The 11,741-nt window shown below is 37.9% G+C and overlaps 1 protein-coding gene across 3 annotated transcripts in view; it reads left to right on the top strand.

Moving 5' to 3' along the window:
• The first annotated feature begins 3,368 nt into the window (after positions 1-3,368).
• The window catches only part of LOC126187879 (uncharacterized), a 35,861-nt gene continuing 27,488 nt past the window's right edge, over positions 3,369-11,741 (top strand). For 2 of the 3 annotated variants that reach the window (XM_049929215.1, XM_049929212.1), the window contains exons 1-2: positions 3,369-3,492; positions 8,007-8,262. In XM_049929215.1, coding sequence (XP_049785172.1) covers positions 8,049-8,262 — 214 coding nt within the window. In that variant the 5' untranslated portion in view covers positions 3,369-3,492; positions 8,007-8,048. The remainder of the gene's footprint in view (positions 3,493-8,006; positions 8,263-11,741) is intronic. The other variant, XM_049929213.1, reaches the window with a different exon arrangement.

Raw genomic sequence — 11,741 nt, 5'->3', positions numbered from 1 at the left:
AGCAAAGATGCAGACTCGTGATAGGCACAATAAAAAGATTCACACGCTCATAACTTTCGGCCTTTAAGGCCTTTGTCAACAGTAAACACACAAAAATACACACACACACACACACAGAAACGCGTCTGAAGTCTCAGAGAGCTGAAACGGACAGTGAAGTGTTGCAGTTTAGATGGAGGGCAGCAGAGAAGGTGCAGTGGTGGGAAGGTGTAAGTAGCAGAAAGGAGAGAAATAAAAATAAAATTAAATTAAAAGACTGGGTGTGGCGGTGAAATGACGGCTGGGTAGTGCTGGAATGGGAACAGGGAGGGGGCTGGATGGCAGAGGACAGTGACTAATGAAGGTTGAGGCCAGGAGTGTTATGGGAACATAGGATTATTGCAGAGAAAGTTCCCACCTGCGCAATTCAGAAAAGTTGGTGTTGGTGGAAGGGATCCATATGGCAAAGGCTGTGAAGCAGTCATTGAAATGAGGGGTATCATGTTTGGCAAGCGTGTTCAGTAACAGGGTGGTCTACTTGTTTTTTGGCCACAGTTTGTCAGTGGCCATTCATGCGGACAGACAGCTTCTTGGTTGTCATGCCTACATAGAATGCAGCACAGTGGTTGCAGCTTAGCTTGTAAATCACATGACTGGTTTCACAGGTAGTCCTGCCTTTGATGGGACAGGTGATTTTAGTGACCGGACTGGAGTAGGTGGTGGTAGGAAGATGTATGGGACAGGTCTGGCATATAGGTCTATTACAGGGGTATGAGCCATGAGGTAAGGGATTGGGAGCAGGGGTTGTGTAAGGATGGACGAGTATATTGTGTAGGTTCAGTGGATGGTGGAATACCATGGTAGGAGGGGTGGGAAGGATAGTGGATAGGACATTTCTCATTTCAGTGCATGACGAGAGGTAATCAAAACCCTGGTGGAGAATGTAATTCAGTTACTCCAGTCCCGGATGGTACTGAGTTATGAGGGGAATGCTCCTCTGTGGCGAGACTGTGGGACTTTGTGAGGTGGTGGGAGACTGGAAAGATAAGGCAAGGGATATTTGTTTTTGTACAAGGATGGGAGGATAGTTACGGTCATTGAAGGCTTCAGTGAGACCCTCGGTATATTTAGAGAATGACTGCTTGTCACTGCAGATGCGACGACCACAGGTGGTTAGGCTGTATGGAGGAATGTGAATTAGGTGTCCTCACCTTCAATCCAGATAGCAAAGATGTCATCAATGAATCTGAACCAGGTGAGGGGTTTAGGATTCTGAGGTTTTAGGACAGATTTCTAGATGGCTCATGAATAGGTTAGCATAGGATGGTGCTATGCGGGTGCCCATAGCTGTACTGCAGATTCGTTTGTAGGTAATAATTGTGGGTGAGGATATAGTTGGTCATGGAGACTAGGAAGGAGGTTGTTGGTTTGGAATCCATAGGGTGTCTGGAAAGGTAGTGTTCAATAGCAGTAAGGCCATGGGCATTAGAAATGTTAGTGTACAGAGAGGTGACATCAATAGTGAGAAGCAGGGCACCGTGTGGTAAAGGGAAAGGAACTGTGTATAATCGACTGAGGAAATGGTTGGTATCTTCTATATAGGAAGATAGGTTCCAGGTAATAGGTTGAAGGTGTTGAGAGCAGAGATTCTCTCAGTGGGAGCATAGTAACTGGGCACAATGGGGCATCCTGGGTGGTTGGGTTTATGGACTGTAGAAAGCATGTAGACGGTGGGAGTGCAGGGAGTGGTAGGGGTAAATAGAGAGATTGACTCTGGGGAGAGGTTCTGGGATGGACCTAAGGATTTGAGTAGTGAGTGAAAATCCTGCTGGACTGCTGGAATGGGATCACTGTGGAATGGTTTGTAGGTGGAAGTATCTGACAGCTGACAGAGTACTTATGCCATGTAATCCTTGCGGTTCAAAACAATAGTTGTGGAGCCTTTGTCTGCAGGTAGGATTACATGATCGGGATCATTTTTTAGGTGGTGTAATGTTAGTAATGTTAGTATGCATGTTGAGGGATTTGGGGAATGATGGTGAGCAAGGTTCGAGGACAAGAAATTCTGGAACATTAATAAGGGGTGGTTTGGAGGCAGTGGAGGTGGATCATGGTTAGATGGAGGAGTGAACTGAGGTAGGCAAGGTTCAGTAACGGTCTTTGGTTGAGTCTGATTGGTCGGGTTGGTGAGGGATAAGGACTGGTGGAATCTGAACAGGTGGAGGTCATTGAGGAAGGAGGGGTGGCAACCAGAGTTGGGTAATTTGATGGTAAGGGAGGATTTCATGAGCCAAGCAACAATGCAGGAACAGTATGTGGGACTGGGATCTGGTTAGAGATAAGGAAACTTTTATGTATTGATGCAGATGGAAGGAGCAAGGATCCATGGTGGTGCAAAAATGCAAAAAATTACGGAAGAAAGTAGAATTACATCTGAAAAATTACGCAAAAACACACCCAAATACGTGTGAAAAGTACGAAAAGGGTGAAATGGATGCACAGGGAAGAAAAGAGATGCAATCTCAGGAAGACAAACGATAGTGGAAGGTGAAAACACTAAAATTGGCGAGAAGTTACAAACGTGACAATAGAGAATAACTAATCATTAATAAATATATGTTTATTACTGTGGATAGCAGGTTTTAGGGTGGATAAGAGTAAAGAAGGGGGACGGTAGATGTGACTGGATGAGGTGGATTTAGTGGGTGCGAACAGGGGAAGAACGGGAAAAGTGTGGGGTGTGTGGAGGGATTCGTAGTTAGAGATGTAAGATCGTGTGGCACCGGAAAAGTGCAGGAGATAACACGCAAAAATATGGGAACTGACACAGGGAGTATGATCAGTTTGAAGGTATAGGCTTAGTTATATCGGTGGGAGTAATGTGAACATAAGATGCTGCATTTGTGTGTGTGTGTGTGTGTGTGTGTGTGTGTGTGTGTGTGTGTGTGTGTGCGTGTGTCTACTGCTGACAAAGGCCTTAATGGCCGCAAGCTATGTGTGTGAATCTTTTTATTGTGCCTATCACTACTCAGCATCTCCGCTGTATTGTGAATAGCAACTTTCCTTCTCTGGTATTGTTACTTTTCATAATACTGTTTCATTCCATCCTGGATTTTCCATTTTTAAAAATTTTTACATCATGTGATATAATTAAAATCATCCATTTTAGGATTTGTTCCTTTGGTTGTACTGTAAATCCTTACCACTCAGAAAATGCCATGATTGTACATCAAGGGAAGTACCCTGCAGATTTTAGTGAGTTAGTCTGAAATTATCAAAATAAATGACAGAAATGGATGTTATTTTGAGTGCATTGACTCAGAGGCTTTACTTTTTTTCATCAACAAGGGACCGTAGACCCTAATGTGTGACATAAATTTCAATTGGTACGACTACCCATTCTTGAGAAAAAGGATTTTGAACCACTGTACAGACAGACAGATCTGTAGATGGACAACAGTGTGATCCTATATGGGTTCCTTTCTTACCGATAGAGGTATGGTACACTAAAAAGTAAGGAAACTGTCTATTATTTCAAAAGTAATCACTACAGTTGTTAAAACATTTGTCCCACTGTGAGTTAAGATCGTCAATCCTCCATGGAAAAATGTTTACAGCTGCCTGTTTTAATAAACCCATCCTTTAACCTTCCTAATTAACATAGCTTATTCTGGCTGATTCTCACAACTGTAATGAACCCACCCTTAGATGATCACAATAAATAAGTTGTATTATTTCTTCATTAATGACATTGCTAAGAAATGTTTCTCATGTTGTAGCAATGAGTTTTCTGTTAAAGGTAGTTCACTTTATTTCAACTGGAGACATTGTACTTATCCTTTCAAGATAGCTTCAGCTTCTAGGTCTCTGCTGCTGCTGCATTGAATTTTATACAATTTTATATATTTTTTATATTTTATATATTATTTATATTTTATATATTTTTACCACTCACTTTGCGTGGAGAATCAACAATTTCTGTCTGCAATCAGTGTTTATTTGTTCCTTAAAATTTGAGCATACCTACTTCTGAAATTACTACAAACACACTAATTAGAAAATATACTTTTTTCATGTCTTTCAAAGACCTTTGACTGATGGCAAACTGTGAGAATTTTGGGATTATCTCATGAAATCCAGTACCAAACTGACTCACTTTGCACAAAAAACGTTATACATATACAAATTCCAGAAATTTTGAGAATAGGTAGCAAATCAAATTAACAGTAAGATAGCTTTTGTTATTGAAGCTGTTTATCAGTTTTAAGTTGTATATTGCTTTCTGAAAATAATAAAACAATGAGAAATCCAGGATGGAATGTAACAATATTATGAAAAGAAAAGCTGCTACTCACTATATAGGGAAGAAGGTGAATCGCAGATAGGCACAAAAAAAAGACTGTCAGAGATGTGCCCAATAAAGCCTTCATCAAAATTAGATGACAAACACACACATACACACTCTATAAGCACAACTCATGCACACATACATGACTGCAGTCTTAGGTAGCTGAGGCCACACTGAAAAATAATTATTTAAGTGAAAATTTATATCCTAATGGCTAATATTAAATTTTGAAAATACAAAAAGTAGAAACTTTCTGTTATTTTGTAAAATTGAATTCATTATCAGTCATAAAATAAGTAAAATTATAAGTGGAGACAGATATTTTGTTTTCACGTAAGAATGAAGCACAAACTTTACTGTACCTATTGTACTTTTAAAATTGTGACTACTAATTTTGTTGGTGTAAGATCAATATCTAACAACATATTCATTGAAAATTTGTATTGCACAGTCAGTAATCTCTATGAACATCCAGAGGCAAGGACTATATAATTTATGTAAGAAAATCAACTCAATTCTGGCCAAAATTTTGATGGTATCAAACTGTTCAATAATCAAGCAAAGTTTCTGATAGAACTACATTCATTATACTATGAAACCATATTTGTACCCAGGCATGCACCTCATCACCTGAAGCAATTTGTAGCCACATATGCCTTTTTTCAGAGCTCAGAAAATGTAATGACATGGGTAGAGGTCAGAACTGTATGGAGGATGTAAGGGCTTACCAGCAAAACTTCTACAGTGTAGTGGAAACAGTCTGCCAACAAAATGCTCACCCACCTGTTGCCAAGGGTGTTTAAACTATGCTGCAGAAGTTTTGCTGGGAGGCCTTGCGTATGCTCCATTCAATCCTGGTCTCTCGCCTTGCAATTTCTATATTTATGGTACCCTGAAGTAAGACATTTATAGCTGTTGATTTTCTTTGGGGAAAGAGATGCATGCCTCTGTACCATTATGGTTCCATAGTGTAATGGAACATATTAAAGGCTTTACTCTACCGAAGTATGCGATACCCTCCAAATTCAACCAGTTTAACGAGTATTTATGATTATAGAAAAGTTATTGTGTATGTTAACAATGATTGCGTAACATGTCTGCATAAACAGTCAACCCATTAAATTATACTGAGTAACTGACCCACACAAAAGTTTATATCACTTGATCACTGATACAGCAAATGTCATCATGTAAAAACACTAAGTTCATCTTAAATAATTAATATGAAGTACGAAAAATAGTGGCCAACTTAGGTATTTTGGATCTCCTTAAATAAAAATCACTCAGTGAAACCTATTTGTTCACTAGGAGCGTTATCACTCAGTATTCACGTAATCAATCATATTTTAGACAAAAACCAATGTAATTCTTAATAATTCATGTTACTTACTTATTTATGCAAATTAGAGAAGTCAATTGACAAACTTCTAAAAAACGGCCTTTTTGTAACAAAGAATTATTCTGTCAAGTCAACAAATCTGTCTGTCATTTTAATAACATGTTAAATTATGTCACTCGATGCAAATTAATAACTTTTCTGCACAAATTATGATAACAGATGTACATGTGACTTGTAAACTATATCTCTTTTTAGTAGTTCTTTGACAATGTTATAAATACAAGCAGCAAGGATGGTCGGGAGGCAGTCGGAATGTCACTTCGGTAAAGTGTGTTTGTGTGTTATTGTTTGAGGTGGATAAACAATGCAAAGAACATGTAACGGAAGTACTACTTTGTGTTGAGTCATGGTCTTTGGTGGACAGTGGAATTAAGATGGCCACCAGAGTAATAAATATTTGAAGTTTACATATTTGTTCGTTTTGCTAGTTCTTTATCATCAAAAGCACATAAAAAACACGGGACCTCATGTTTTTAACTCTAGACAACCAGATGTAGAGCCAGCATCAGCATCGAGAGACAGCAGCGATCCAGCAAGTAGCAGCAATTACTACAACACAATGCATTTTAATGGCGCCAACCTAACATCAAGTGCTAACAAGCTCCGTAAATGGGAGTGAAATAGTGCGATTATAGCAATTAGCAATATCTACGACCAGGCGACCATTACAATAGGTAACTGCAGACATATCTCCACTGGGGCACTGAATGTCTTTCCTGACATTGGAATAAATGTATTAACAGTTATGTCAATTACTTTTGAAATAAACAGTTCAGTTACTATTTTTCCATCTGTCTCGTATTCATTTGATTACCCTTAGGCTCAATGTACATAATATCAGTGATGTCATTGTGCAACAAACTTCTTCAATGTGCCATTTGAAGTGATAATTAATGGTGAATATTAGTGAAGTACTGTTGCACTATATAACTGCATCCTACTAATTCAAGTATGTCATATTTTTTCTGTTCATATTGAGAATAAAGTATGTTTATTTACCAAGGTATGTGTAAGAGCAAAGAGTCCAAAACATCAGAATTATTTGTTAATGGCACAAGATGTCTAGTTTCCTGTGAGAATTTCAATTTTTAGTTTCAAATTTAGGCTTTAACAGTATCAATCAAAAGCTGCTTCATATCCTCCATCTTTTCAGATTATTTTTTGTCTATATTTAAAACTTTATGTAGTTTACATGAGATGTTTAATGTGAGCCCAGGGCTACAAATTTGCATAGTAGTTTCTCGGCCATTGCACAAATGGCTGCAGTCACACTAAAATGTGACGGTTTTTACTTCTATAAAATAACATATGTATATATGATACCATGTATGTGTTATTGAAGAAGATATAATACCTTTCTTTCACTTGCTCACTGCATTGATGGTACATTATGGACAATAAATCAATTAAAATGTATTGTCCATGTGCAGCCTTCTTGGCTGTTGAGGTTAGGTCACAAGATGGTATCTGACACTTCTCTGTTCTCTAGACAGTGTATTATACATTTTTAATTAATTATCTAACAATGTGTCAGTTAAAAGAAATGGGTGCTACATTATTTGGCATTTCCCACTTATGTTGTGAACTTAAATTTTGTAACAATACAGCTTGAAACACAAATAAATTAATTTAAAAATAAGAATATTATGTAAGTAAGAAAAAGATTAATAACCACAAATATTGGAGAGCTTTCTTCTTGGCCCTTTGAATGCTTACTTTCAATTACCAGTACATTTACTGCTTATGGAAGTTGTTCCTAGTAATGAGAGTCAGTCTCAGATTATCTTCAAGTTACCCAACCAAAGCTGGAGACCTTAAATAGTTTCCTAAAATCATGACTTTATCTTGAATTTATGGTCAACTCTACTCTGTGCAAACACAAATAGAATATAGCAGTTTACTAATAACTCATTGAGGAAGTAGTCCCTGATATTAAGTCCTGATGGTCCCTCCTCCCTGTAAAGGAATAGTTTTACATGCTACAAGTGCAAGTGCTTTATTTGTCTATGATAAAATCTATGAGATACAGTGAATGAATCAAATGACAAATGTAAAATTTGTATGTCATGAATAGTATGCTGAAAAATGTAAGCATCATAACAAGTTTTTTCAATTACGATTCATGGATCATGCAAATAATAAATTATCACTAAGTGTCTCAATGTATCTATATTTGCTGTTATCATAATTTAACTAATTGTGTATTGCTTTTTCAAATATAGCTCCAAAAGTGTTCAACTTTGTATGTGTGTACTATTGGCCATTCCCTTCTGTCATTAGGTGACACAGCAGGAGGCAGATCCTGCCTTTGTTTCAACTGGGATGCCATTTATACTGCAACCGCAGTCCTGGTTTCTACATTGGTGGTCTCGTATGGTATTTTTGACAGTGCTTGCAGTATCTTTTATCTATCCCTTCTACACAAGTGTGGCTGGTGGAATACCTTCATCACTTGCACCTTTTACCATGTTTGTAAATGTAATATACGTTTTAGACCTATTTCTGCTCCTCATCACAGCTACTCATGATGGCAAAGGTAAGTGCTAATACAAACAAGATAAAGAAATTAGGCATTAGCATTTTTGACATAATATTTCACTTCATTGTCTATATAATATGAAAGAGTGTTATAAAGCTGCTCACAGGATAAAAGTAATTGCCTGATTGGAGGGGCAGAACGTTTTACTTCTCCCCACCTTGTATTTATAATAAATAATGTTTGGTTCGAGAGGTCCTTTGTCTTGACAGAGTTTCTAGAAACTGTATGTGCATGATGTAATGCATGCAGCCCTTTTTTCAGGTTTTTTTTTAGGTATATATAGAGTCTGAGCGATAAGATAATTAGTCATTCCACAGTCTGTGTTGAAAAGTTTCTGCACATGAGTCACAAGGTGAAGTTGAAGGTGGTCCAGAATGAGTCTTGTCATCAGTGTCATTCTGGCACTCCAAAAATACACTGTGGCACTGGAACACCAGACATGAATTTGTAAATACCCATGCAATTATTTGAAATGTTTTGTTGACAGTCTTCCCACATTACACTCAGAATTTGATTTTGTACTGTTGTTAAAGAGAACATAGTATTGTGGATGGCACTGTATCACCAAACACAGGTTCTGTAAGAACACATACTCACTCTCCAGGAGTGCAGAGATAACTGGGTTGGTTACACTGAAAGCTACCAATCCCCATCAGTTTGGGTGGGAGAGTTCTGACTAGTAGCAGTATCAAAAAATAAAATGATCATGTGACATTGCTGGGCAGGAGGCCCCATCCGAGGAACTTCGGCCCCTGAGTGTGAGTCTTATTTCAGTTGATGCCATTTTGGGTGACTCGCATGCCAGTGATGAGGATGAAATGATGATGAGGATAACGCAACACCTGGTCCACGAGCAGAGAAAATCTCCAACCCAGCCAGGAATCAAACCTGGGCCCTCTTGCATGAGAGGCACAGACAAACCTTGAAGTTAAAGTGAAAAAGCTCAAGCAATTTAGAGAAATGGTACATATACAGCCAATAGTGGTGGAAACAGTGATAATTCATGTTTCCACCTGTACAAGTATTATAGAATTTTAAGGTGCTATTAAAATTATACGTTCTTCATACATACAAGTGGTTTCAGATAAGATGTTTGCCTCTGTAATGTACAAAATAATAGGTGAAAAGAATTTTTATTGAGACAGATCCACATAAGAAACATGACATTTTCTGCAGGGTTATGAACATCGTTTATTGTGTTACAGCAATGGGATACAATTTTTTGAATAGGACATTAGATTTTTTGCCATGTGGCTGATGTATTTAAATGAACTATGTACAAATTGATTTAAATCACATTTCTATTACTAAAAACCTTCAAAGCGATTGGGCTGGATATAACATTCTGTACATAATATTTGTATGTGTGCAGACTGATGTTCTGGTGGCAGAATGTTGATATCAATGAGGTGTTGAAAAAGTGTGCTCATATTCCTGAATGCACAACATAATGCACCTTCTAAATGACCTGTGGGAAACATGTTGTATTTCCAGTGTCATAGAGCAACTAGCTTCCTTGACATGCATCTGAGATTGTGTTTCCAGTGACATAAACACAATTCTTTAGATATCCCCAGAAAAACAAATCTACGAATATTAAATCTGATGACTTTGTGGGCCATTCCTGACAGTCATGGTGCCCAAGCTACATTCCAGAAAATCTGTTGTTCAGTTCTTGCACTACATCACACACAGAATGGGGTAAGTGACCATCATAGTGCACCCAACTATGCCATCTAATGCCTAAATGGACATTTTCAAGGTGAGCTCGTAAACTGTTGATGATTAAACCTTTACATATCTCACCTGCCAGTGAATGTACAAAATTATGTCAACTGATAATTTCATCCCCACAGATTCCACATCACACATTAATGGATCACCTATTGTGACAATTGACAAGATGTGCCCACTTAGGACACTCTGTGCTCCAGTAGGGCACATTATGATGGTCCACAGCACCATGATTTGTGAAAGTGGATTTATAGGAAAACATATCACTTTGTAAAGTATCATGGGCAGAACTGCACATGTCTGATTCAAAGAAAGTAACTCTCCAATTGACATCAATCCCATGCACCTTCTGCAAGAGGTGGTGTAGGTAAACCTTTACACTGTACTACATGCTACACAGTTGCAGTGATTGCAGCAATTCCTCATAAGCTGAAAGAGAGTGTCATGGTGTGTTGCAGCTAAAACAAGCACTACCATCTCTTCACTTCTCATTGGTCTTTGCCTGTTGCTACTGCTCTTCCTCAAACTGTGTAATGTTTCTTATGTTGACCAATCTCAATAAATAATACTGTCACCTATTATTTAATAAGTTACAGAGGCAATCACTTTATCTGAAACACCAAGTATACAAGACGTTTTCAAATTCCCATTACAGACTTGTAAGAGTTGTAGAGGGGAATGATTACATAATATTTTGAGTAAGAAACCATGACCAGAGACATCATTCAGTGATGCTACAGAGTCTCAAAGTTATTGGTACAAGCACCTGTAAATTTAGGTATATACAGGATGATTCCTTGATGATGTTACTGACCTTCTAGGATGATGGAGAAGGATAAATGGGTCAATTTCAGTGATGGTCCCTGTACCAGACAAGTGATAAGTGAAAACCATTCTGATACCTTTGACAGTGGAATACATGTACATCTACATCTACATCTACATTTATACTCCGCAAGCCACCCAACGGTGTGTGGCGGAGGTACAGTTGTTGGTAAGACTGTAGGGTAGGCAACTTTCAGAGGTGGCACTGTGGATCAAAACAAGAAAAAATGTCAAGTAAACATGAGCTCTAAAGTGCATACCTTAAGAACTATGAGTATTTTTTTTAATAGAGTAGATGTGCTTCACACTACTGAAGATGAGAAAATGCTCATAGCTTCTCAGGTATGTATTTTAGTGCCCATACTTACCAGGCATTTATTCTTGTTTTGGTCCATACCACCTCCTCTAAAAGTTGCATACCTTACATTCTTAACAGCAACAGTACCAATACATGTTTTCCACTGTCAGATGTATCAGTATGATTTTCACTTGCAATTTTTAACTTCTTTGCTTCTAGTACAGGAACACTGAACTCAGATTTACACATTTATCTGTCTCCTTCACCTTTGAAAGTTTATAACATCATCATGGAATTACTCTGTATATACATACATTTACAGTTGCTGGTGCCTATATCTTCGACATTGTTGGATGACATTTCTGGTCAGGGATTCCTATTCAGAATACTATGTATTCACTCCCCTGTACAAGTCCTTGAAAGTTTGTAACAGGAGTTTCTTAACACACTGTATGTGGAAATCTTCTGTGTTGAACTACCCTATACAAAGGTGAGGTCATTAATGTTGTGTGTCAGTACACATAAAGATAACAGAAAAACAAATGTGTTCCACACTGATATGTGAGTCACAAAGAAAAATTCATGAGTATGGACTCCACACCATAGCCATTCCACTGCA

Source organism: Schistocerca cancellata, chromosome 5 (assembly GCF_023864275.1).
Source record: "Schistocerca cancellata isolate TAMUIC-IGC-003103 chromosome 5, iqSchCanc2.1, whole genome shotgun sequence".
Lineage (NCBI taxonomy): Eukaryota > Metazoa > Arthropoda > Insecta > Orthoptera > Acrididae > Schistocerca > Schistocerca cancellata.
This window is presented reverse-complemented; position numbering and strand designations above follow the sequence as displayed.